The 26,532-nt window shown below is 50.4% G+C and overlaps 1 protein-coding gene across 1 annotated transcript in view; it reads right to left on the bottom strand.

Annotated features, from left to right (window-relative positions):
• Tspan15 (tetraspanin 15) overlaps window positions 1-21,899 on the bottom strand; it is a 44,107-nt gene extending 22,208 nt beyond the window's left edge. The window contains exon 1 of the mRNA XM_047554161.1: window positions 21,670-21,899. Coding sequence (XP_047410117.1) covers window positions 21,670-21,765 — 96 coding nt within the window. The 5' untranslated portion in view covers window positions 21,766-21,899. The remainder of the gene's footprint in view (window positions 1-21,669) is intronic.
• Window positions 21,900-26,532: the final 4,633 nt, after the last annotated feature.

Raw genomic sequence — 26,532 nt, 5'->3', positions numbered from 1 at the left:
TTTAATCTCATGGGTAAAGGAGCATGTTGTTACTACATCACGAATTTGATTTTATAATCTTTTAATAATTTTATCACAGTATAATTGGTTTCCTCTATAATAGTGTGCATTTCATTATATGCATATAAATCTCTTGTTCTGAGGAAGGGGTCCAAAGACTTTCCCAGGACAAAAAGTAAAGAACCCCTGGTCTACAGAAAACCAAACATAATTCCTGTTGGGAGAGGCTCAGACGGACCTGGGAATTGGAACCAAAGTGAGCGGGAGGAGGGAGAGGTCAGAACATCCGGCTTTCCTCCTGGAAAGTCCTCAGAACTCCTTCACTCTAGAACTAATTCATGAAGCACTTGAGGTCCCAAAGCCATGCTGGACACCAACGAAGCACTTTTCAGAGTGCCGAGCTTGCAAGGAGGCAGGGAATAGACAGTTAACTCCACAGCCTGAGAGATTTTGAATAACACGGGCAGGTCCCCAGCCTCTGGTCCAGAGAAACCTGGGCTTCCCCTCCATCAGCCTTTCTGCCGTGAGGCCAGCTCTGCCTGGTCCTGGGCCAAGCCTGGAATACAGAGCCAAGTCCACCCCCAAGACAGCCAGGGGCTCAGCAGCCTCTGTCCCAGCTTCTCTGGTATAGATCAGGATGGCAGGAAGGAACAGCTAGAGGCAAAGTAAGAGGCAGGAGTTGGATTCTGGACCTCCCTTTAGTAACTCAGTGCCATAAACAAAAGCCCCGGGATGGAAGCATCTGGTGTGAAACAGCTTTGCAAAGTGCAAAGGTGCCAGTAGAAATTTCTGTGACCATGGCAATGCCTAGTATGGTAGCTGCCAGCCACTGGAATGTGGCTCAGGTGCCTGAGAAACTGAATTAGTAACTTTTTTTAGGAGATGGGGTCTTGCCGTGTTGCCCAGGCTAGCCCCAAACTTCTGGGCTTGAGAGATCCTCCCGCCTCAGCCTCCCAAGTAACTGGGAGTATGGTGCCTGCCATTGCACTCCAGCCTGATTTTGTTTCATTTTTATTCCATTTCAATCTGGTCACATGTAGCTAGCGGCCACTACCAGGTGAGTTAGTCTAGAGCCTCGCCGCTCCTATGTGGCTCCTTTTGGAAAGCAGAGATCACCCTTATTAAAGAGTCATGCACCCAATCAGCCTACCACTAGCTAGAGGAGATTCAAGAGGCATGCACCTACTTCCTTCAGGAGGAAACCATCTCTTCTCCTTTCCCAGCAGAGCCTAGTTCCTCTTGTCCCACTCCCTCCATCCCCAGGGAAAGCAAAGCAGACCAGATTCAGGAGATCCTGGCAGTACCCCCCAATCCAAACTGACACAGGGCCCACTCTGTTGCCCCTAGAGGGTACCTGCCCACCTTCAGGACATCAGAGAGTATTCTAAGCTCTGTGGACCTAGACCTTGGACCTCCTGAGCAGGTTCCAGCCCTACTCCAGGCAGCCTGTGCTTAAGGAACAGGGCTCCTTCCCAGCCCCAACCCATAGTCAGCTCCTGACTCCTTAGAGAGCAGCAGAGGCTACCTCCCTAGCCTTTATTACCAGTACTTTGATGCCAACTGTCTTGAGCCTGTACAGAAAGACCTTCTCCTTTATAAAACTGAGCACCTGTAACTATGTCTATAATCCCAGTGACTCAGGAGGCTGAGGCAGGAGGATCACAAGTTCAAGGCCAGCCTCAGCAACTTAGTGAGGCCCTAAGTAACCTAGAAAGATTCTGTTTCAAAATAGAAGAAAAAAAAAAAAAAAGGGGGCGGGGGGGGTGGCTAGGGACATGGCTCAGTCATAAAGCACCCCTGGGTTCAATTCCCAGTACCAAAGAATAAATAAATAAAATAAAAACTGGACTTGAAGCACAGAGAACTTGATTGCTAACTGACACATTCTCCACCGCAGGCAGCTTTTGTGTTACTTTTAGTCATGTCCCAGGGCTATTTATTAACCAGCCTTCCTGTCCCCACTGATCTGCTATGACCCCACTGCCATTCCACAGGTGCCACACCTGCCTGGCTCTGTTCTCTGCCTCTTCCACTGGTCATTCTGTCTGTTCTTAAACAAACCTCCCTATTGCATGACGATAGCTTTATAATCTTGGCATCTGGGAGGCAAAGTCCCCACTTCCTGTCTTCTTCACAAGTGTCCTGGATATTCTTGGATCTGGGTTCTTCCATGTACAGTTTAGAATCATCATATCAACCTCCATGAAAAAAGAAGGGAAGCTGGGCACGGTGGTGCACACCTGTAACCCCAGCAGCTTGGGAGGTTGAGAGGGGAGGATCATGAGTTCAAAGCCAGCCGCAGCAACTTCGTGAGCCCCTAAGTAACTCAGTGAGACCGTTTCTAAATAAAATACGAAAAAGGGCTGGGGATGTGGCTCAGTGGTTAAGTGCCCCTGGTTTCAATCCCTGGCACCAACAAGAAAAAAAAAAAAGTGGCAGGCAAGGAGGCTTTTGGGGACTACATTGAATCTATAGATCCCTTTGGGGAGAATTGACATTTTTTTATTCTCTCAGGTCTTCGGGCCCATGAGCATGGTCGGTCCTTTCCTTACGTGTGCCCTTCATGTGTGTCTTTAGTAATAACTCCCACCTTCCTCAGCTCTCCTACGCTGTCTGGCAGAACTAGAGAAAGACTTGCAGAGGTATGTCGAGGCCTGGCCCCTGGTGGAAGGAATCTTGTCCTTTGGAAAACAGGCCCATCCAGGAAGCAGAGTGGGCACTCGAGTCTGTTTGGCTAGCCCTCCTGTCAGCAGAAACTTGATTTGAAAGACTCCTCCACACACACAGCACCTTCCAGGCTGTGAAGGAGCTAAGCTGGAAGTTTTGCAAGCCCCGGTTATTCAGTCCAGCCAGGGTAGAGTGGAATTTCTAATCAAGAACCACCACAAACATACGAAGCACAGGGGCTGTGAGCTGACCCAGCCCTGGCCCACTTCTTGGGCAGCAAAGCTAGGGGCAGGCGGCGGGGAGTGGCCTAAGAAGTAACTGACCACGACATTCTGAGATGAGATGCAGGGAAATTACTTCTGCCTGGAGATGTCAGAGAAGACCCGTGAGCGAGTCTGGATGGTGTCCTGAGTCTGGAGGGTGCACTGAGTTTGACTTCATGCTCCTCGGCCTGCTGTGTGCTCAGGGACTGGCCCAATATTTCTGCTGGACGAATAAAATGTGAGAGATGATATTGTTTCAGATGCCTTTAAGCCCAAAGAAGGAACTCGATGGTGATTCCATTCTGGAACCGAGCCCTCAGAGCTTAAGGATAAGAGTGACTCATGTTGAATGTGAAAACCATGGAAACAGCCACGGGAAAGGGGAGTCAAGAACAGATTCACCTCCACCCAACGCTCGCTTCCCCTGGTTTCCTTTCCTCTCCAGACCTGTCTGTCTCTTGCCACCCATGAGTCTGAACCATGAGACTCAGAGCCTGCCTTCCGGGGCTGGGTCCCCAGTCCACTACTAATGGCGTCTGCAGAGTATCTTCCCTGTCTCAGCCCTACAGGGCCCAGGCCAGTGGACTCATTAGCGTTCACTAGGCACACCCTAGACATCTGACCACGGGAAAATAAAGTCCCCAGCTCAGGCCACCTCAAGCAGCACCCCAGGCATAGAGGTGGAGCTCTGAGGGTAGGGATGGGGAATGAAGTTCTGGGGTGGGCTTGGGGACCCCAGGGATGAAGAGCTATGTGGGGAGGGGGTTGCTTCCTGCCGGGCTAAGCACCCAGGGGTACACCCCTCTGCCAAACCACCGCCAGTCAGCCCTCTTCTTTCTTTCTAGGGCCCAGGCCTGCCCTCCCCTGCAGACCATGGCCCCCATCACCCAGCCCCACCGCTCACTGCGGTAGGTTTCCAGCAGAAGTGGGTAAGATAGTCCCCAACCCCAACCCTTTAGTAGGAGATACAGGCTCACAGAGGTGACAAAATGACATTTGTCCTATAAAGTGCCCTCCAGTTCATGTCCCAGCAGTCTTTCAGAGACCACACTTGGCCACCAGGAACGGGTCCAGGCATCCCTTATCCTCCTGCTGGACTGGGGTCTTTACCAGAGACTGACCAGGACTTATCTCTGTGGAACCCAAAGTGAGGACAAGGGAATTTCAGGGACGGGGGAGGGGGACCCGTGTGAGCTCACCTCCCCAGCCCCTCCAGGATGCTGAGAGAACAGAGGGAGGGTCTTGAAAGGAGCAGGCGGGGAAGCGGGGTGGGGCAGGGAGAGGCAGGAAGGGAAGGAAGAGGTGGAGGAAATTCCAGCTGCAGGTGCTGAGAGCTGAGGCCCCCAGCCAGGCTGCACGTCACGGGGACAGCTGGCCGAGCTGGGCACACAGAAATTAGGGGCTGTCTCTACACAATTTTGGCAATGATGAGAGGGCTTACTAAACATGCCCTATCATTGCCAAAATCATGGTTCTTGTTTTTAATGCAAGATGTAGTTTTAGATGTAAGAAAAGAATAAAACAAACAGCTTTACGTGTATGTGGGGGTGCAGATTGTTCTCCCCGTCTTTGCTGGGAATCCCACGCCTTTGCCCCCTGTCACCTGAGCTGGAAGGTGAAAGGGACATTCAAATCCAAGGCACTGGTGCCTGGCACCACTCCAAGGGCTCCTGATTCCTAAGGCCACAGGGAAGAGTGAGCAGCATCGCTGGAAGGAGCCCTGAGCTGGACCTGAGGGTGCTGGACTCTGCCTCTCGTGCTTCGCCATCTTGGACAAGCCCCTTCCCCTCTCTGGGTCAGGGAATCCCCACACATCAGCTGGCTATAGTGGTGCAGGCTTTTCCTCTGGCTGCCCCACATGCTATCTTGGGTCCTCCATGTCTCCCCACACCTGATTTCCCCATCTGACCCAGGGATGTCTCAGTTCTGCATGAAGAAATCCCCAAGGGACAGAGATGCCCCCGCAGCCCCAGCCTCGGTCATCAGGCACACACTGCCAGCACTTCGTCCCACAGTTGCCTCTGAAAAGAGACCACTACTGTCTTTTGAAAATCCTATAGCCAAAGGGGACTCAAATCCATCCTCCAAAGCTCAACTCAAAGTCCTCCTCCCCCAGGAAGACTTCCTGGGTCACCCCAGTGATAAGGACCTCTCGTTACTTCTCTGTACTTAGGAAACCAACAATGGGAAGCATCCACTGGGGTGATATTTATAGTGTTAACCACCCTTCGGAACAGATCATCCCAGGTACTTATTATCTACGGCATGCAGGGCTTGGTGGCAGGACCCAGCACACAGATACCAAATCTGACCTTGACAACTTTACAGCCTGCACATAGGCTAACACATTAGACTGTCCCAGAAGCCTGCAGGAAGTTTAGTAACTTACCACCCAGACCACAATATTGCCACAGAAACCACAGGGAAAGTCATTAGCCAAGGCAGTTCACGATGACTGAATAAACCAAGAAGCCTCTGAAGCAAGATACCTCGCAAAAGCTCCTGGGACACTTAATTCAAGGGAAGGTGAAGAGTCCCTGTTCTGAATTCCAAGGCAATACTCGCTGATTCAACATACACTAAGCACCTACTAGGTACCAGGCACCGGAAATGAGCAGGTAAGACCTAATTCCTGTCCCCAAGGAGCACAGCCTGGTAAGAGACATACCAGCGCACCAACAAACATGGCAGAAGCTCCGGGGTAGATGCCAAATGTGCAAAGTCAAATGTGCAGAAGGGCCAGAGGAGGAGACGCTAAATCAGATGGGCAGGAGCAGGGAAGGCTTCCTGGAGGAGGAGATATTTGAACCAACTCAATTCATTGAGCCAGCAGGAATTCCTAATGTGGACAAGAGGGATAAGGAGTTCCAGGTGCATGGGAGGGTGCCACGGGGACAGCAGATCAGTATGACCAGGGCCAAGGACAGACAGAGGATGAGAGCAGGCGGGAGGCCAAGGAGACGCTCAAAGCCACCAGGGCCTGGTTTCATGGGTAAGGCAAGAACTTAGTTCATAGCACATTTTTTTATAGATATTTTTTCCAAGAAAAAAAAAATGAATGAGAAGAGTTGCATGGACTTTGCATTTTTGCATGTTAACATCTGGCCAAGCGAGGTGGTGCACACCTGTAATCCCAGTGGCTAGGGAGGCTGAGGCAGGAGGATTGCAAGTTCAAAGGCAGCCTCAGCATAAGTGAGGCACTGAGCAACTCAGTGAGACCCTGCCTCTAAATAAAATACAAAATAGGGCTGGAGATGTGACTCAGTGGTCAAGTGCCCCTGAGTTCAATCCCAGGTTCCAAATAAATAAATGAATAAATAAAATTAATTAATTAAAATACATGTATTTACACATATCTCAACATCTGGCTAAGGGGACAACAGGATTCTCATATCCACTCCTCGTTCTATTGTCACATCAATCATGCACTGCTGAAATACCCCACCAGAGGCCCTGAGGAATGAGCGTGGGGTTTCTTAGTATTCCTATGAAAGTGGTTTTGACCTCATTGATCCCTGAAAAGGACCCCAGAACTCCTTGGAACCACTTTGAGAACCACTATTTCACAGCTGAGGACACATCAAGGCAGTAATTCCAACAAAGATTCCAATTTTGGTAGAACACAAATAAATAAAGAGAGATAAGTATAGAAGAAAAATACATTGTGCAATATAAATGTCCCAGAGAAATATAAAACAGGAAAGAGGGGTAGGGAGTCTGGGGAAAGGGGTTTTAGTGCAGCCAGGGAAAGTGACATTCGGGCAAAGAGAGCAGATCCCAAGGCCTTGGAATGCACCCCTGGGTTCAAGGAATACCAAGGGAACGTGCTAGAGAGGGAACGTGGAGGAGTTGAGGTGTAGGTCAAGTGGGGATTGGGGGCCATCAAGAAGACTCTGGTTTTTGCTCTGAAAGGACAGCAGTCCCTGGAGGTTTGCAGGGAAGTGATCCAACATGATTTTTATTTTCTTAACTTTTTGCAGTGCTGGGTATTGAACCCAGGGCCTTGCACATGCTAACCAAGTGCTCTACCACTGAGCTACTTCCTCAGCCCTTTTTTTAAATTATTATTCTTTTAAGACAGAGTCTCGCTAAGTTGCCCAGATGGGCCTTGAACTTGTGATCCCTCTGCCTCAGCCTCCTGAGTCGCTGGGATTACAGGCATGTGCTACTGAACCCTGCGTGTGTGACTGGTTCTCATCCTGCCATGCTAAGAACAGAGTGGGGCATAGAGGTGAAGGGGGAAACCCGTCAGCCGGATGCCGCAGTCACCAGACACAAGGCGACAGTGGCCTGGACCACGGGGCACGTGAAGGTGGCCAGAAGCAGGCGGGCCTGACGAACGTTGAGGTTGGAACAGGGAAATCACTAAGGTAGGCAGGGGAGTCACCCGCTCAGATGATCTTTCGGAAGTTGCGTCACCAACAGATATTCACACAGCCCTGGTGCTCACCTTGTATCGGGCATTAGGAGTGATCCAGAGGCGATTTAAGGCATGTGGGAGGAGACGCACAGGTTACATGCAGTACCATGCCATTTTACATGACAAAAGAGCCACCTCGGATTGTGGCCTGTGGGGGGAAGCCCTGGAACCAAGTCCCTCAGATTCTGAGGAGCAGTCGTGATCCTCATTATTACACAGAGAACAACTGGGAAACTTGAACATGGATTGAATGTCCGATAATTTTCATTTCATGGTTTTTTTTTTTCCAGAGATGGTGGTGTGTAAATGAATGCCTGTTTTGGAAAGCTGGACCCAGAGTATTTAGGGGTGTCTACAGCTTCCCCTCAGCTGAACTGGCAAAAAAAAAAAAAAAAAGTGGTATACTCCTTGGCATATACCCAAAGGACTTAAAATCAGCATAGTACAGTGATGCAGCCACATCCATGTTTAGAGCAGCTCAATTCACAATAGCTGGATTGTGGAACCAACCTAAGTGTCCTTCAACAGATGAATGGATCAATAAAATGTGGTATATATACACAATGGAATATTACTCAGCCATACAGAAGAATGAAATTATGCATTTGCCAGTAAATGGATGGAACTGGATACTATCATGCTAAATGAAATAAGTCAATCCCAAAAACAAAGGCCGAATGTTCTCTGATTTGTGGATGCCAACACACAATAAGTGGTGGGGTGCGTTTTGGAGAATAGAAGTCCATTGGATTAAACCAAGGGGAATGAAGGGAAGTGGGGGATGGGAACGGGAAAGACAGTGGAATGAACCAGACATGACTTTCCTATGTTCACATATGAATACAGATCAGTGAAATTCCATATCAGGCACAACCACAAGAATGGAATCCTAATTAGAATAAGTTATACTCCATGTATGTATAATATGCCAAAACACACTCTACTGTCATGAATATCTAAAAAAAACGAATTTTAGAAAGTGGTATATTTAGAGAGAGATGTTAGGGTGAGATGGTAACACTGTGGAACTTGAAGACCTGCAGGTGTTCTTTGCACTCTTCTTTTTTGGTAAGTTTAAATTAAAAACAAAAAAGCCCCACAGTCAGTTTGCATTTAGGCACTACTGACTGGGGGTTTCTGCAGCCACTCAGTAGTGTTCTCCATCTGGTGGGAGGGGGGGCCTCCGCCTGCCCACCTCAAGCAATGGAGCCAAGGAACGAAGAGTGCCGCCCCCACACTGTGGGCACACTAGCTTCCGGCAGCCCTGACACAGCATGCTGGTCTCCCCAGGCCCACCGGGCAGCCAGCCCTGGATCTTGAAGCTCCTGAGTGTGTCTCCTCCCAAGCACATGGTGATTAAGGGTGGGCACTCAGGCAGTGGGTCTGGTTTCCAGTCTCCATGGGGGGAGGGGCTGACGTGGGGGGAGGGCTCACGGGGCCCAGTAAGTCTTTCCTTTGCTGCTTTCTGAATTTCCCCTCAGCAAGGAAGGGACAGGGTCCCAGCAGCCTTGGCAGATCAGGCACAATGTAGATAAATACCACCTGACAGTCCTCCCAGGAATCCTGTCTCTCAGGGTCTCAGCGGTCACCGCTCATGTTCAGATGCTCTGGGACCCTTTGGTCAAAAGGAAATCCAAAGCAGTGCCTGGACTAAACTTTCCTTTTTTTTAATACACATGGGACATTTTAGGGACATTCAGAAAACTATCAATACAAACATGGCATCTTCTTAGGAATGAAAATGGTGTGGTTACACCCAAGAGCTTTTTCTTTTTTTCACGTCTGCAGTTCACTCTGGAACAGCCAAATGCTCAAATAATCGATTCTGGGTGGTGGCCACAGGGGTGTCCACTGGAGCTTTCTTTCACCTTTTCCATAAGTTTGGATTGTTTTTCCACAAAAATTTAAGAACACAAGCCCGATCCAAGCCCCATGCTGTCCAAGAGGAGGACTGTGTGCAGACCTGAGCTGACTTCTTGCTGATGCTCCGGACCCTGCTGGTGGCTGGCAGGACAGCCTCAGGGGCCACAGCCAGGGCCCTGAGGATTCCTCTAGCCTGGAATTAATGCCCTGACTAGGGATTTTACTAACTGCTAACTGGTGCTAAATACAGGCTATAACGAGAACCTAACTATTATACATCAAGCGAGCCTACTAGAAAACAGGACGCCCAGGGCTTCAGAACACGCTCTTTGTGCAAAAGACCTGGGGGCGGTAATGGCTTGGCACCTTAAATCTTTCTTCCCCTGCTTTAAGAAAATTAGGACGAGAGAAGATACACTCAACAAAGCCACCTGACAGCAAAACCCCAGTGCTGGAGGAGGAAAGGCCACGGTAAGCCCTCCCTGAGGAGGGTTGGTGTGATACGCTAGCTAAGGCACTCACTCCTCAGGAGCTGTGTGACACTGGACATCCCATATCCCTCTCTGAGCCCTGTTTCTCTCTACTATAAAATAAGAATAGAATGGTCACTGAGAAGACCCCTGAGATGGCCAAGCTCCTTTGTAAACTGTAAAGTGCTGTGACACATAACGAACATGCCCATTCTTTCTTTCAAAGTCAGCAAAACACAGGCTGTGTTTTAACTGAACACCACCGTAGACCCCAGAAAAGAGTAAGGAACAGCTACCTGGAATTTGCATGCCTCCAAAGCTGCAGCCCTTCTCTCTTCACATCTCTTATGAGGTCTCAATATGGGCGCTGTTAGTTAGCAACTCGTCGGCACAGGGGGATTTCCTGGCTGAGAAGTCAAGTTCAATTCCATTGACTTGATATTTTTCTTTTTTTTTTTTTTTAATTTTTTTTTTTTTTTTTTTTTTTTTTAGATATTGATAGACCTTTATTTTAGTCATTTATTTTATGTGGTGCTGAGAATCGAACCCAGTGCCTCACACATGTTAAGTGAGCGCTCTACCACTGAGCCACCACCCCAGACCTTGATATTTTTCTTTAAACCAAGTAATTTTTCTTCTGAAAATAGTCCTGACCTAACCTGATCAACACCTATGATATCACAGATTTGAGATACTAATTGTTTTCTTCAGTATACATTATACTTAATACATAACACACTAAAAATGTTTAACGTTTCCCCGTGGACCACCTAATGTCTTGTGGACAGTAGGAATAATGCAGATCTGGCCCAAACCCCTTATTTTTCATATGGGAATCTGAGGCCCAGAGAGAGGCTATCACTCCCACAAGGTCACACAGCAAATTAGCCATCGGTCAGCAGCTGTGACCCAGTTCTTCCGGCTCCCAGGCCAGTGCTCTTTCCACTACAAGCCACCCCCACCCCCCCATCAGGAACAAGAGTTCTCACGCCCTGGCATATCCTCTCCAAGAAAAGGAAAAGAAAAAACTTTCTGAAGGACAGTGAAGCCAGCTTCATTTCTGCCTCCCTGCAGCGCCAGAGAGCCTGATGAGACCTGGGCCCAAGAGGATTCTGACATGTGGGGTCTGCCTGCTCCTTCCCCTGCCCCCCACAATGAGTGCCACTCCAGCACCCTTGCCCCTGCAACAGAGCCTTTGGGGGCTCTGGGGGCACCCAGATGCCAAGGAAATGTTTTACCAGTAACTGAACAACTGAACGAATAAACCAAAACCCACTCCTACCTTTAAGAAAGAGAAGTTCTCGTCAAGTGTGGTGGCGCACACCCTGTAATCTCAGCAGCTTGGGAGGCTGAGGCAGGAGGATCTCGAGTTCAAAGTCAGCCTTAGCGAGGCCCTAAGCAACTCACTGAAACCTTGTTGCTAAATAAAATATAAAAAAGGGCTGAGGATGTGTCTCAGTGGTCGGTCGAGTGCCCCTGAGTTCAATCCCTGGTACTAAAAAAAAAAAAAGCTTTCCCACAGAACAAACACCGTTTCCAGCGTGTACTAGCAAGTCACCTAAACTGTCTGGGCCTCTTTGCTCACAGTAACAGGGCAGGGTCAGAGCTGACTTGCAGGCAGAGCATCCCATGCAAGGACATCCACAGAGGAATCCAGCCCGGAGCCGGCACACAGGAAGAGCGCATTGTTAGCTTATAAAGACAAAGGAAGAGGATGTGGAAGGCAGGACTGGACCAGAGAGAGGGAAGTACAGGGGAATTTCCTGGCTGAGAAGTCAAGTTCAATTCCATTTGAGGCCAGCAGTGGAGGAGAGCTCAGTGGAGATGGAAGACAGCAAGTCTGGTTTCTACTCTGACCACAAACCCATCCTCTGCCCCGTGGGAATGTAAAGAGTTAAGTGACTGTGGCTGCCCCTGTGGGAGCCCTGAGCCCAACTCCAACAAGTGTCCCCACCTGGGCACCTGGGAGCTGCTGACCAGACCCATCTGCCTGCCCTATGCAGATCACCCTAGTCTGCAGCTGTCCAAGTTCACTGCTCAGATGCAGCCAGCTTCTCAAGGGACAGTGACAAGTCAGACCACCATCACAGAGCCAGGCAAGCAGCAGAGCCTGGAGTCACAAGCAGAACCAAGCAGAGGCATGGGCTGGGTCCCTGCTGCTTGGACTCTGGCCCTGCAGTAAACATCCTTCCCTCTCTATTGGCAGTCCCACATCAGGTTCCTGTCCCCAGGTACAGCAGCAGTCCCCTTTGCAGCATGGACGCTCACATCCTGGCTGGAACAGAAAAAAACCAAGAGCGAGAGGGACCACAGAGTATCCACTGGACCTCAAGGAGGCTGGAGGCTGTCCTGTGGCCAGAGTTCTAGAAACTGGGGCAGTTGCCATGTGACCCCTGGTTCAGTTTCCTCCTTTCTATAAGGAAGGGGTTGACCAGATGCCCAGGATGGCCCCAGGAAATGCAGCCCAACTGGAAGTCTAGCTCATACGCTAACCACCCCCAACTTCCTTCCCCTTGATATGAAGGTTATATGCAAATCCCAAATATTTAACAGTCCTGTTTTGCAAGTAGTTTAACTGCTTTCAGAACCAGGAAGTCCTTCCTGAGGGAGAGTTAACTCACGTTCCCTTCCCCTGTTCAGAACCTGTCTACCTGGCGTTCCTTCAGAGGGGAAGCCAAGAAACTGCTGTACTGCATGACTCCCTGACCTGGGTAAGGGGCGTGTGCAGGGGGGCCACAGCCTCGCCCCTGCCATTCCTGCTGCCCCTAACAGTCCCTCCCCTGCCCTCTCCTTCCTCCTTAGTGTTCAGGGCAATCCAGGAGGTGAAGACTCGCCAGGCCCTGCTCAGTTGGGCCACTCTCTAGTGAGACCACCTGATGAAGCAAAAAGAGCTTGCTACAAGTTCCTGGCCCACCTGGGTGACTTAAAACAGCAGATTTTTTTTTTTCCTCTCAACTCTGGAGTCTGAGGAGCAGCAGCCTCTTCGAGCTTCTGGTGGCTACTGGCAATCCCTGCCTGTCTGTCCTTGCCCTCAGGTGGTCTACCCCAATGTGCATCTGTGTCTTTGCTGTCCCTCTCAAATAGTTCCCTCCCCTTTTCTCATAAAGGCACTTGTCACTGGATTTTGGGCACCCCCAGGTAAGCCATGATATAATCTCAATGACCTGAACTTAATTGTGTCTGCAAAGACCCTTTTTCCACACGAGGTCACATTCACAGATTCAGTGACATTGGCAGGCAGAGTCAGAAAGCAAGTCCTCATCCTTGCTAGAACCCCCAGGAAATTCGTCCCCACCGATGGGCACTCTCCCCATCTGGTAAAGGAGGCTAGGTCACGCACCGCCGCACCTGTCCTGGTGGATGCTTGTGAAATCAGAGTGGGCTTCCCCACACGACGTCCTTAAATCAGTCACTGTCAAAAGGGAGACCTGATTTAAGGTGATCACAGATCACCCACAAAGTTTGTGACTCAAATCTGATTTTAATAGAACTATCTTCAATCTACCAACTGCAGAAAAATGTTTCCTTTAGAACACATAATAGACTGTCTGAAAGGTAACCAAAGGAATGCAAAAATTCTAGAAGTCACAGACTCCCCTTCCTCCCCCAGAATATATCCAGGTCCTCTGGGGGAGAAGCCCAGTCACCCAGAACCTCCCACTTCCCCAGGTTGGTGGTTCGCACACTTCTCTGCCTGCCTTCCTCACCCAGACTGAGCCCCACACCCCCAACCCCCTCTCCACCCCAGGTAGAATGCTCTCTCCCTTTCTGGACCTCTACCAACCACAAACACCAACTTCCCCTGGACAGAGAGACTGTCCAGATCACCAGAGAAGTCAGTACTCAGGATCCAGCTGCAAAGAAAGCCAGTCCCATGAGAATTCCCTCCTGGACACCACAGTGGGGAAGCTACACAGTAACAGGTGCGTGGGTCTCACCACAGACCACTGAATCAGTAGCTCTGAGGACAGGAGTGCACAAGTGGCCTGTGGAACCCTCCCAGCCTAGGAGGCCTCCAGCTGTGGAGTTGTGTCCCACTGGAAGAGACCCGGTCTCAGAAGCCAGCACCCATCCCACTGCACCCAGGGGACTGTCCTACTCTACCCAGGGCAGGTTGGCCCCAGTCCACCAGCAGCCACCCTGTTCCCATCCTGCACAGAAATGACCACCCTGACCACAGCCACCTCCAGGGGCTCCCCCCCACACTGTGCCTGGCATAGCAGGAGGGGCCGGGTAGAGCCAACCCTCTGCCAGGGGACAGAGAAACGGCACGAGGAGGCTGTGTGACCATCCAGAGGGCCTTGCAGCTGCCCTGGGAGGTGGCGGTCCCCCTCTCCCAGGCAGGACGCGGGAGGGCTCCAAACACGGAAAACAAGCCGCAGCAGCCAAGGCCGTTTCCTTCTCCTCTCCGGCAAGCCAAGGTGCAAGCGCCTTCCCTGCTGAGGAAGTTCCTCTTGGAAAAAGTCAAACGAAATACGACCGGCGCCATTTTCACGGTGAAAGAGCTCACGTGTCAGACAGATGCCGATGGTGGCCTCAAACAAGCCATTTCCCCTCTCGGGGCCTCCGTCTCCATATCTACAAATTGTTGGCTAAGACTTCCTGTCCTGCCCAGCTCCCAGGGTTGTTTTGAGGATCCAGAGAAGTAAAGGAAAGCGTGATGACAACAGGTGCCAGATGGCATCTGCTCTCAGTATCGCGGTGACCCTGTGAGACCCACGCCAGGGACTCCAGAGGCTGCCCCTCCATGCCTCGCCCCTGAGGGAAGCACCTTTCAACAGAAAAGAAAATCGAGGCAAGAGAGCTGTCCATCACCCGTCCCAGGTCACACAGCTAACTGAATCCGCTCTCTGCTCATCCACCCAGAAGCGCTCGTTCTCCCAACCTGGTGTCTGACAGAGCAGGGCCCTCCTCACCTGCCCAACCTCAGCCTGCAGGGTTCCATGGCGAGCCAAGCTCCCTGGCAGGCCCACCTCCCGCCAGCCCTTCAAGCCCTCCAAGTCCCCTGGAGGACTGTGGCAGCCATGCGGGCAGCCCAGCTCACAATGACCACTGCTGCCCATGTCCACTTTCACCTCCCTCAGGGGTGGCCCTCCAGGTAGGGGAGGTGACACCTCAGACCACTCTGTCTCACCTCTTCTGGCCCCAGAGGCCTAGCCTGGAGCCCAACAGGTACACCACATCGATGGCCACGTATCGGACACTCCTGGCGCAGCAGAGACCCTCCCTGGGCCCCCAGAAGTGCTTCTCACAGTCCCACTTCTCTGGGACCAGCTGTCACAGCCTTGCCTGGACCCGGCTGCCTGCTGCGAGGTCACAACCTCTGCTGGTGCACCATGCCAGTCCAGGGTTGAAGGGGCAGGAGCAGATCAACCCCTGAAGAGACCATGTGCACCAAAGGGATCAGAGCTCCCAGCTTACAAGCACAGCCACAACCATCTGCTCCAGGCAGGCCGCACGTCCCCAGAAAGCAGCCTCCTCTGCAGAACTGATTCCAGAGTCCTCGTCATATCTTATGTCCCCAGCTCCCCCTGAGCAATGCAAAGCACCCCAGGAGAATCTCCATCCTCCCTGGGCATGGGGCCTGGTACCTTGGCTCTCATAGGAGTCCCTACAGCCTGCTGGGGTATCCACAGATGAGGAACTAGGATGCACAGAGGTGATCCTTTACCCAGGGTCACACAGAAGAGCTGGCACTTGATCTAAGTCTCCAGATGGCCCTGCCTCCAGTCGTAATTAAACCTCCCCTTTCAGTTGTTTAGACTCCAAACTTCTCATCTGATTGGGTCCCTGCCACCCTCTCCATCCACATCTTGGTCCCTCTTAGGACTCCCCTTCTGTTCCAGCCTTGCCTGCCTATGTGCCTCAGGCCCTTTGCATTTACTGTCCCCTCTGTCTGGTAAGTTCTCTATAGGCCTTTTCCCATGGCTGGCTCCTTCTTATTCTTTGAGCCTCAGCTGGGATGTCAGCTCCTCATTATGGCCTTCCTTGACCATATCATCTAAAGTAGGAACCGCCAGCCCTCCCCACTAACTCCCTGATTCCCTCCTTAGCAAGGATGTTTATTTTCTGCTTTGTCTGCAGCCTCTCTTGTTCACAGTTTTTTTTCCTGTACCTATCACAGTGCATATAACAGGTGTCATATAACCATTTGTTGAATGAATGAATAAGCAACTGAACCATCCCCCTCTGTGCAGAAAGAATGGCTGGCTTAGACTGGACCCTTCTGCCCCTAGCAAGATAGCATTTCAAACCCACTCGCATCCATTCACATGTCTGGGAAAGGCCCTCTGTCCTGGCTCACCCAGATGACATCTTTCCCTGCCAATGGAACTGGCTGGTACAGAAATTTCACTATCAGGCCCTTATCTGCTTTCCTCTGAGCCCCACCCAGGTTGGCACTGTGAGTCACTTAGAAAAGGTAGGATAGGCAGGCAGCTTGTTATACCTGCTTCTCCAGGAACCAAAAGCCAAAGGTCCAGGGTCCAGTCCTGCAAGTTAAGGCGATCTCCCCCAGGAAGGGGCCATGCACAGACTCTAGACTGAGTGAGGGGATCCTCTCGGGACCATGGTTTGCCCTTTATTCAAGGAAGGCACCAGACAGTTTTCCCACTTCTCTTGTAGGAAGAGAGGACTGCTCTGTGCCTCAAGCCCAAGGCCAGCCCCAGGCTGTGAGGCCATCCCACACCGACCACTTCTCCAAAGTGAAGACTGCCCCTCTTCCAAAAGCATTTTCACAATTTCCCCTTTGAAATACCTGCCTGGAACAGAAGATGGTCTTGCCCGATGAACCAAGCGCAAGAAAAAAAAACAAAACTCAAGGAAATAAAACATCTCCATAGATGTACAAAAAGATCAGGGTGGATGCTTACTAACAAATAACAGTAGCTCCCTCCAGGGAGTAGAACTGAAGGTGACTTTTATCGTCTCCCCTGTGCTCTCCCAAGTTGCTTGAATTTGTTTTTTAACCGGGTACACGTATTATTTTCACACAAACAACAAAGCTCCTTTTCAAAGAGCTGGAAACTGAATCCACATTCTTTTCTGTCTGGTGTCACCTGGTACCACGCTGGGAGGCCAGGTACCTGGTTCCTCTCAGAAGGTCACCTCCTACCCTCCCCTGCTCCCTGGAGCTGTGGGCTGGAAAGATCACTGGGTAGACACCCGGGTCCTGGTCTTGGTCTGTCACTAACTGGCTGGTGACTCTCCAGCAACACCCTTCTCCCCCAGCTGTTTTCTCCTCTGTCAAATAAGGCATCTCAGGGCCCTTTGCATTCTCTATCTGTGGCTATTAAGCAGCTGGGGCACAGAGAAGAAGGTAGGAAAAGGACAGCTGCCCAGTTAGATGTGGAGTGTTTGCTGGAGTGTCTGTGTGTCTTTTACAGTTTAATCCATTTACCTTCTGGCAGGTTCTAATATCCATAGATAAGGCAGGCACAGGAAAGTGAATGTCTCCTTCATTTAACCTGTAAGTGCCAGAGTTCGGATTTGGAGCCCAGGAAACCTGGTGCAGGGGCCCCACTCTAGCCACTACACCATAGGAAAATGCAAAGGCTCGTAAGCCAAGCTCTGATGCACAGGTCCAACCCCAGAGGAGGCCAGAAAGAGCTCATCTGGCCTCTGGCGTTCATTTCCTCCAGTACCTATCCACACGCACTTCCTCCCCACTCGCCAGCCCCACCAGGCTCTTTTCCCCCTCATTAGTCAACACCCAGCCCTGACACCCTTACCCAACTGGAAACCCTGCCCCATTGCCAAGGCAACAGGGCTTGGCCATTCTAGAGAGCCCGAGGCTGCATGGTTAGCCCAGCTCACTCTGCAAATCTTACTACCAGGGGCTACACAGCCAGCCCAGCCTCTGCCCCAGGCCAGATCCCTGCCTTGTAGCATGGCTGGGACTCCATGGCCCTCATGCAACATGCCCTCCCTGAGCACCTACTATGTGCCCAGCATTCGGAGGAAAACACAAATGGGCTACGTCCCTGACCTCCAGCAGCCCGCAGTCCAGCAAGAAAAAGCAGTCATGTAAACAGATCTCTAGAATACCCTGGGCAGTGCTAAAATTAGAGGTGTGTCCCCAATGGTCTGAGGGTGCAGGTGTCACAATGACTCACCCTGGACAGCGGGAGAGTCTGCTCTGTCTTCAAGTGAGCCCATCTTAGGGAAACATTTCAGGGACATGCTGAAAAGAGTGGGGAGAACTGGCCTGCAGAGGAGAAGAGATCTGGGGCTCAGGCCAGCTCCCTAGAGACTCTAAACACACCAGTCTCTCAGCCCCCTCTGTAAACAGGAGGGCTCCCCAGTATAAAACCAGAAATCACTGTAGGTGGTTCAGGGTCTGATTCATAGACTCAAAGGCCTGAACTTCTTTTTGAGGTCAATGCCCTTCTGACCCCTCCAATCACATGAGTCTCAGTCTTAAGTTCAAGACACTCAAGTACCTGCCAACCTGCCTGTTGAAAAGAAAGGGTGACCCCAAGACCCATGACATGTAGCTAGTATCCATAAAGTTGTCTCATTATCCACGTACTTTATATTATTTTAACCATTATCTGCTATCTATATTGAGGGGGACTGGTTTCCCACTAGTAGAAAAGATAGGATACCTCCTTTTAAATGTAAAGTCAGTTAAAAGAAATATATTTTAAGTAAATATTATAATTGGTAACACTTCTATTTAGGAAATTGAACGTAACAAAATCAAAGGCTGGAGTGTAACTCAGTGGTGGAGTGTTTGCCTAGAATGCTCAAGGACCTGGGTTCCATCCCCAGGACTGCAAAAAAGAAAAGAAAAATGTAAATACCCATGCAAAACTAAGCAACCCCATTCTGTTCTGCCAGAGGATGGGAGTGGTGGTGGGGGGGACTGCCCCCGCAAGGAAAGGAAGGGGTAAAGACTAAAGGGGTACGAGGGACCCTCTGGTTTCCACAGTTCTATTGGTGGACCTTGGAGTTGACTGCATAGGTGTATAGCTCACTTTTCAAAAACGTATGCAGCTATATGTGGCTGTTAAATGTACTTCTGCATTATGTTACACATTCATATCCTTATTAACCCAACAATTCCACTTCTAGAAATTACCCTGCAGACATGCACACATAAGCAAAAGGCTACAAAGGTAACAAAAGATGCCTGCTTTAAAAAAAAAAAAAAGATGAAAAACAACTTCAGAATTCCCTAGCTGGGCCTATTCAAATAAATTTTGGCATAGTCTGGAGAGACATCTATGTAGCCATCAAGAATGGAGCAGCCCCTGGCAGGTCTCCAAACTTAACAAGGATTTAAGTGAAAAAGTAAGGGGCTATATCCAGTTCTGGGTATAGTGTTGCCTTATGTGGAAATAATAATAATAATATATACGATATAAACAGGTGTGTGTCTACAACATCCTTTGCCCAGGATATCTCAGTAAATGATCCCAAGAACCTGGAGCAAGGGTCCCCTTTGGACAGGGTACACTAGGAGAAAGGAGGGAGGTGTTACTGATGCTTTTCTGTTTTCAAATTTTGTGCTATGTGCATGCACTTCCTGTCAAAAATAATTTTTAAGAGAAAGTCTTACAAAAGGTGCATGGGCTATATGGTAAATTTTAGGACCCGGAGCCTAAAGACAGAAAGTGTTAGTACTTTGGGCTTATAAAGAAAATAACCCTTGCCCCACCCTACTCTTGCAGAGGGATGGAACCAAGATAATGGACTCGCCTACAAACGGTTTTCAATTAACAACAGACTCAGTCCAGGACAAATTACTTAACTCACACTGAGCCCCTGCTCTGCAGTCAAACTCTGGCACCTGGAGCTGCCCTGGCAGAATCGGCAGGTGTCTGAGTTCTTGGCATTGGTGGTGAGATTAGTAAGCAGAAATACTTCAAGGGACTAAGGCAACCTCAGGTGGCCAGAGGAAGGATTCCAAGTTCTGAGTTCTGCCTGGCCTCAAGAAAAGGCAAGCAAGGGCCAAAAGGTGGGCTTCTCTGGGGGCTGCAAAAGGCAATGACAGAACAAGTCCTTGAAATTTGAGATCGTGTAATTTACCTTTGATTAGCACTTTTCTTACTCTCTCACTGTATCATTAATTCAGCGGGGTGTGAGGCAGGGGATCACGTATCCATTTCATAGATGAGAAAATAAGGCGTGGGGAGGTGAAGAGACCCACCGGGAATTACACACTGAGAGGAGGGAAGCCCGAAATGAAATCCCCACCCTCCCACCTCTCCACCCATCAACCTTGGCTTTTGCTTTCCACTGACCTGCAGAAAGAAGAGCTCCAGACTAGACAAGGGTGGGCAAAGAATCCCTGGGGACTTCCGGGACCCATGAGGCCATCTAATGCAGCAGTTTTTAATCCTGACTGCACACTAAAATTACCTGGAGCCTGAGAAAATTTAAATAAATACCTTTGCCAGGGCACAGGAATCTGTAGTGTTTTTTAAAACCCTTTAGTTGGGAGTTGGGGGTGTGGCTCAGAGGTGGAGCACTTGCCTAGCATGCACACAGCCCTGCGTTCAGTCCTGCACTGTAAAAGCAAAACTCTCTAGTTGATTTTGATGGAACGGCAGTAAGAACCACTGAATTACAGCTCAAATCACCCACCGCAACCCCACAACTGCAGAGGCTTCTACCCTGGTCCTTGCTCTATCCTTTAGCCCCAAAACACTGCTCATCTCTCTGTCGCTTTACCTAGGAAATTGGACTGGAAGTTGGCCTGAGGCTAGAGTTTTCTACATGGAAAAATTAATTAACAGTTTTGAGACCCACACAGAGGAGGGATTTGCCTAAGATATATTCCTGTGCATCAGTTACAGAGTAGGACTAGAATCATGAGCTCCTGACTACCAACTAGGGTCACACCCACAAAAAGATTCCATCAAAAGTCCTGATAGCAAATTCAGCAGCTTCTGCCAGCAGAAAAGATCCAGTGAGGGGCTAGGGGTGAAACCAGGAGAGAAAGAGTTTCAGGAGGGCACAGAGTGTCTGCCCTTGGGGCATACCAGGGTCAGGGGGTCTATTCTAGAGGAACGGGGTAGAGCTGGCCTATACAAAAGCATCCTCATTTCTTCACAGATGGTCCAAAAATGCCCTTATCGAAACCAGTCTCTTGGGGAGCTCACACTACTGTGTCCAGATCCCTGCCCATAATAATGGCTCTTGCTTCTTGAACTCTACACTGATCTCCATGCTAAGCACTGACATTTCACTTAATCTCCACATGCATCCTAAAAGGTGAACATAATGACTACCTCCATCTGCAGATGAGGAAACTGTGGTCCAGAGTAACTTCCCCAAGATCACTCAGTTAGAAAATAGTAGGGACAGGATTCAAAACCCAGTTCATGTCGAACTACTGCCATCCTGCTCCTCAACAAGGCAGAAGAAGAGGTAAAGTCCAGTGACCATGGGAAGAGTAACTGAACATGTAGGAGCCACAGAGACCTCATCTACTGTTATCCTCCACTCTATGCAGAAGGCACGTGCATCCTCCTTTCACCAATAAAGCCACCAAGAAACGGAGGGGGAAGCATCCTGACCTGGGGTACAGGTAATTGTGGGGATCAGACCCAGAATCCAAGTGAACCCAATCACAAAGACTAACCACTTCTTCACAGGCTGATGGGGAGGCAAACTCGCAATAACCTGCAGGCGTGGTGGGCGCGGCCAACGTTAACCCGGGCCTCCCAGCCTGCCAGCTGATGCGCAGAGGTCTCTGGTGGCAGACCAAACCACCGTTCAGGTGAACACAGGAGAGCCACGTGGCTCTTGGTCTGCAAACTGGCTCTAATATTCCAGATGAAGCAGTTGAAATTAGGGCTGAACTGGGGCGGACAGAATTTCCCGGTTCCCAGGAAGAGTCGGGCGAGGAGCCAGAACGCGCTCCCCGCGCTGTCCCTGGAGCAGCTAAATCTAGAAACAACTCCCCGCCCGCGTGGGAGCTGTCGAAGGAGTGTGGACCCTCATGCCCCTCAACCCGGGTCCTACAGGGATCACTCACCCAGAACACTGTGGAGTAGATGATGAGCGAGAACTTGAGCCAGAGATAGGAGAAGCGCGCGCAGTAGCGCACCTGCTCCGAGTCCCCGCGGGGCATCCTGGCCGGTCCCCGCGCAGGGCTTCGGGGATTCCGGGCTTCGGGGATTCAGTGTTTGGACTCGGTTCCTTCGCCACGGCTCCAGGCTCCACCTGCGGCTGCCCGGCTGCCCTGCGGCCCGCCCCGCTACCAGTGATCTCTTCCGGACTGACAGGGGCGCGCCGCAATCACTGCCCCAGCCCTGGAGCCAGCGGCCCCGGCGGCCAATGGGAGCGAGGCGGCGGCCCAGCCTCTGGGAGGTGACGGGTCAGGGGCGGGGCTGCGGCTCCAGACCAGGGTAGACCAAGCAAGGGGAGGGGGCCGGTTTTGCAGTTGAGCGGGCATTCAGCTCCAGCGATGCCTATTTTCCCAGCGTAGAGAGGGCGTGGGAGAGTGTGGATAGCAGCGCGCTAGAGAGAGCGCGAGCGTGCCTAACCCGGGGACTTTGAAAGCAGGCATTCGGAGGCGAGGCCAGAACTCTGTGTGGAGCGCTCGAGTTCCATCTCTAGCACCGCCGCCCCCACCCCATACACACGCACCGGGATGGGGCGTGGGGAGAGAAGTGAATTGAAAGGGCAGGAATTAACTGCCAAGGTGTTAAACTTGCAAATGAGCCAGGCGCGGTGGCGCAGACTTGTAATACCAACTCGGGAGGCTGAGGCAGGAGGATCACACATGCAAGGCCAGCCTGGGCAATTTCATGAGACCCTGTCTCAAAATAAAAAGGACTGGGGGATGTAGCTCAGTGGTACAGCACCCCTGAGTTCAATCCCCTTACGGGTTGGGGGAAGAGGCATGCAAATGCCTGTCCAAGAGGTGAATAAGGAAGGGGGGTTCCGATGCCTAAGCTGGGCGGAGTGCTGCATTCAGGAAGGTGAAAGAGTCCAGGGTGGGGTCCAGAGACCCCCATGGAGCTGCAGTCTCCTGGAACAGATCTGCTCCTGGCCTTTCCCCAACTGACCATGGAAATTCCCCTTTAGGCGCCGGGTGATGTTCCAGCCCTGCCCCCCATGCTTCTTTTTCTGGAAACCCTCCTCTGCTTAGACCCATGCTCAGGCCTGGTTGGGTAGGAGCTCCCTCCACTGCACACTCAGCCTGATTCTGACCCGGCCTCCTCCGCCCGGCCTTTTCTCCACCAGGAATCAGAGGTGTCAGTGTGTCTGTCTTCCACGCTAGATGGCCCCAGCTTTACTCGCTGTTGTTTTCCTGTCTGCCAGGCCTAGCTCGGCCTAGGGCTTGGGAGTCAGGCAATCTGAGGTTGTGGCATCCAGTAATTAAATGCATGGCCCAAAGGTCATGCGCTCAAGCAGTGCTGGGTGGGGTCCCTAGTGGTGATTCTAGGAATGGCACCCTTTCCAAGTGCCCTGCCCTGGGCTCCCGCGCCTTCACACACACACACACACACACACACACACACCCACCCAGAAATGAAGACGCAGAGGCCACACTGGCCCTAGCCCTCAGTCTTTGTCCTAGCAGGAAGAAAGTAAGGGCGGGGGCATGAGGGAGGCAATGTACTGTCTGGAAGAGTTAAAAGGAAACCAGCTTACTGGTAAGAAAGAATCCCTGCCCAAGTGCTCATTGAGGCAGAGGAGTGGAACCCCGGGGGCCTGTGAGAGTTACCTTAAAATGAATAACCAAGAGCCAGAAAGACCATTTCTTTCTGGGGGTGACAGCCTTCATCGGTCCTGCAGATCTAGCCTCTTGCTGAGGCACTGGTCTCTGTCCCCACCCCTAGAAGTTTGTAACCCTCTCCATCCCTAGAGGGCTAAACACCTTGCCTCCCAGAGGCCAGCCTCCTGACCTCTTTCCCCCTCCCTGAATTAAGCTATAGCCCCAGCTATCCATGCTCCTCTCTGCTCTGAATTTTCCTTTCTATGGACTTTTCTTTCATCTTTCCAGTACGCACAGCTTCTTCTGATCAAGCCCTTTAAGCTCTCCCACCCCATAAAGTGCCTGAGGGCTGAGGGTGACATGTCGCTAGAGAGGGAGCCTGGAGCTCTTCAGAACTGGCACAGGGCTGCTTTTTTGTCCCTCTCCAATCAAAACCTGCAATGCCAGGTGCTAGGTCTTCTCTGACGATTTGTAAACAGCCCTCTAAAGAGACGGCGAACTCTTTGTCACTTTTCCCTTCTTGGACCAGAAGTCCAGGGTTGAGGGGTCAGCAGGTCCATGCTAATCCTGGTTTTGCTATTACCTTTTTTGGGATTGTCAGAATGTGTGACATAGTGTGACATACAGGTATGAATGCCACCCTGCATGGCTGCAGATCAAAATCACCTGGTGAACTTTAAATGTCCCCTGATAGCCAAAACCTCATCTTAGTCAAGTTGGAACCTCACAGTGGGGACCTGGGAATCAGTATTAATTTGGAGCTCCCCAGATAATTTCTAAGATAAAGTCAAGATTAACTCATTATGGAGGTAGTTTGTTGTAAGGGTCAGCCAACATTTTATCAGAAAGTCACACTCCAGAAGTGACTTATTCAGCTTACCGCTGGTACACTGAAAAATGTTTAAAAACTAGCTGGGCAGAAGGAGGCAGTTACTAATTTCCATAGTGTAAAAGATTTCTACCATGTCTAACTTTAAGTTACCAACTTGAAGTCAATGAACTTGGGAGTTAAGAAGAGAGAGGCAACCAGGTGGCATAGGTCATGCCTGTAATTCCAGCAGCCTGGGAAGCTGAGGCAGGAGGATGGCAAACTCAAAGCCAGTCTCAGCAAATTAGTGAGGCCCTAAGCAACTTAGTGAGACTCTCTGCCTAAATAAAATACAAAAAGGGGCTGGGGATGTGGCTCAGTGGTTAAGTGCCCCTGAGTTCTACCCCCAATACCAAAAAGAAGAGAGTGGCAGTTTCCACATCTCGGTCCCCCCAAGGTGTCACCAATTAGCATGGTGAATGCACTGGTGAAATTCTCCACTTATTAACAAGCATGTCAGGTGTTAGAAATGGTTCTCTGGTGAAAGTAATAGTATTCAAGATATATAAAATGGTTGAGACCCCACCTGTTTCTTGTTCAAAGAGAGTTAAAGACTCTCAAGAAATGGTTAATTTTCACTTAGAGATGGTACGAATTCTTTTGATGCCCACATTAGCCTGGATGAATCCTATCTATCGAAGGTTATATTTTCCTGAGCAGTTCCTTCCTAGAAGGTAATAGATCTCCTAAAGAACAGAGAACTGGGCCTACGTAGATTTTACAGAAGAAATTATATGAACTGGTTTTGTGCTCATAAAGATTTGTTTTACAGATGGGCAGCAAAGTGTGTTCCGAGATTTGTTCTCAAGATAACTTGGCAGGGAGATTTAGAAGCAAACAACCCTTGCCTTCGTGGTTCATGACAGTTGTTGGGGAAAAAAAAAAAAAGAAAAGAAAAACCTAAGGATCACGCATGGCTGACTTGCTTGGGTAAATCCGCATCAGTGCAACTAGGCACGTGACTCTGCCTGTTTCCCCATCTGTGAAACAATGAGCTCGGGCTGTTTCTGTTCTAGCGTTGACAGTCTTGGATTATAGAATCCTCACAGTTGGCAGATGTGGATCAGATATGAATCCGTTGACAAATATATCCTGAGCTGCTTCTAGGAATCAAGTCCTGACCAAACCCTGGGGAGTTGCTTCAAATAACGTCAGCAAGAGTTTCTGTCCTATTCTCTCAGGAAGTGGGGGTTGTGGGAAGAAGCAACGCAGGAAAACACACGTGAAAAGGGTAAAGGACGTGTCAGATACAGTGCCTGCTGAAGATCTGGGAGAAGAACTGCCACATGGAAGAATCAGCAGGTACAAAGGCCCTGAGACAGGAAGGCTTGGAGAGAGTCTGCGGCTGGGTGAGGGACCATGGGGAGAGCGGAAGGAGGCGGGGTCAGAGAGAGGAAGAAGCTTGTAAGTTGGATGGACTTATTTCCAGTTTCAGTGAGGGCCACTTACTTTTTTTTTTTTTATTTTGGCGGTGCAGGAGATTGAATCCAGGGCCTGTGCTTGCAAGGCAAGCACTCTACCAACTGAGCTATCTCCCCAACCCGCCACTTACGTTTTAAGCAGGGGAGTAACATGGAATCTGATGTGTGCTGCTATATAGAAGAAGAACAAGAGGGCGGAAGGCTAAGGGGGAGGAAGGCTAGTTAGGAGGCTGTGGCCTCGACCCAGTGCTTGGACAAGCGATACAGCCTTGGAAATGGGGACAGGGGTTGAACTGGTCATAGAGGTAGAGCCACTGGCTCCTACTGATGGACTGGATGTGGAGTTTGGGAAAGAGAAATCTGGGATGATCTCAAGTTTTTAGGCCTTGAGCAACTAGGTAGATTTTGCTGTCATTTACAAAAGTGAAGAAGAGAAGGAGGAACCATGGGGGAGGAGGGAGCCAATGCCATTGACCTTGACCATTATATTTATTTTGCAGTACTGGAGACTGAACCCAGGGCCATGCACATGCCAGGCAAGTACCCTACCACGGAGCTACAGCGCCACCCCATTTTATTTTTTGAGATGTCTTTTGAAAGAAAGGTAGAGTTGTCTAGGGAACTCAGAGCTGAGGTTTGGGTTGAATGGTCTAAGTGTCTTCAGATCAATTTAAACCTGGGGCTTATGTGAGATCATCTAGGGAGAGAGAGTAGCAAGACAAAAGAAGACAACACTGGAGCATTCCACTGAGGGCAAGAAGGGCCAGCAAGGAAAACAAGCCAGGCAGGTGTGGCACACCTGTAATCCTGGCAACCAGGGAGGCTGAGACAGGAGGATGACAAGTTTGAGGCCAGCCTGGACAACTCCGTGAGACCCTGTCTCAG

Source organism: Sciurus carolinensis, chromosome 5 (assembly GCF_902686445.1).
Source record: "Sciurus carolinensis chromosome 5, mSciCar1.2, whole genome shotgun sequence".
Taxonomy (NCBI): domain Eukaryota; kingdom Metazoa; phylum Chordata; class Mammalia; order Rodentia; family Sciuridae; genus Sciurus; species Sciurus carolinensis.
The sequence above is the reverse complement of the archived record's forward strand: the minus strand, read 5'-3'. Positions and strand labels throughout refer to the sequence as shown.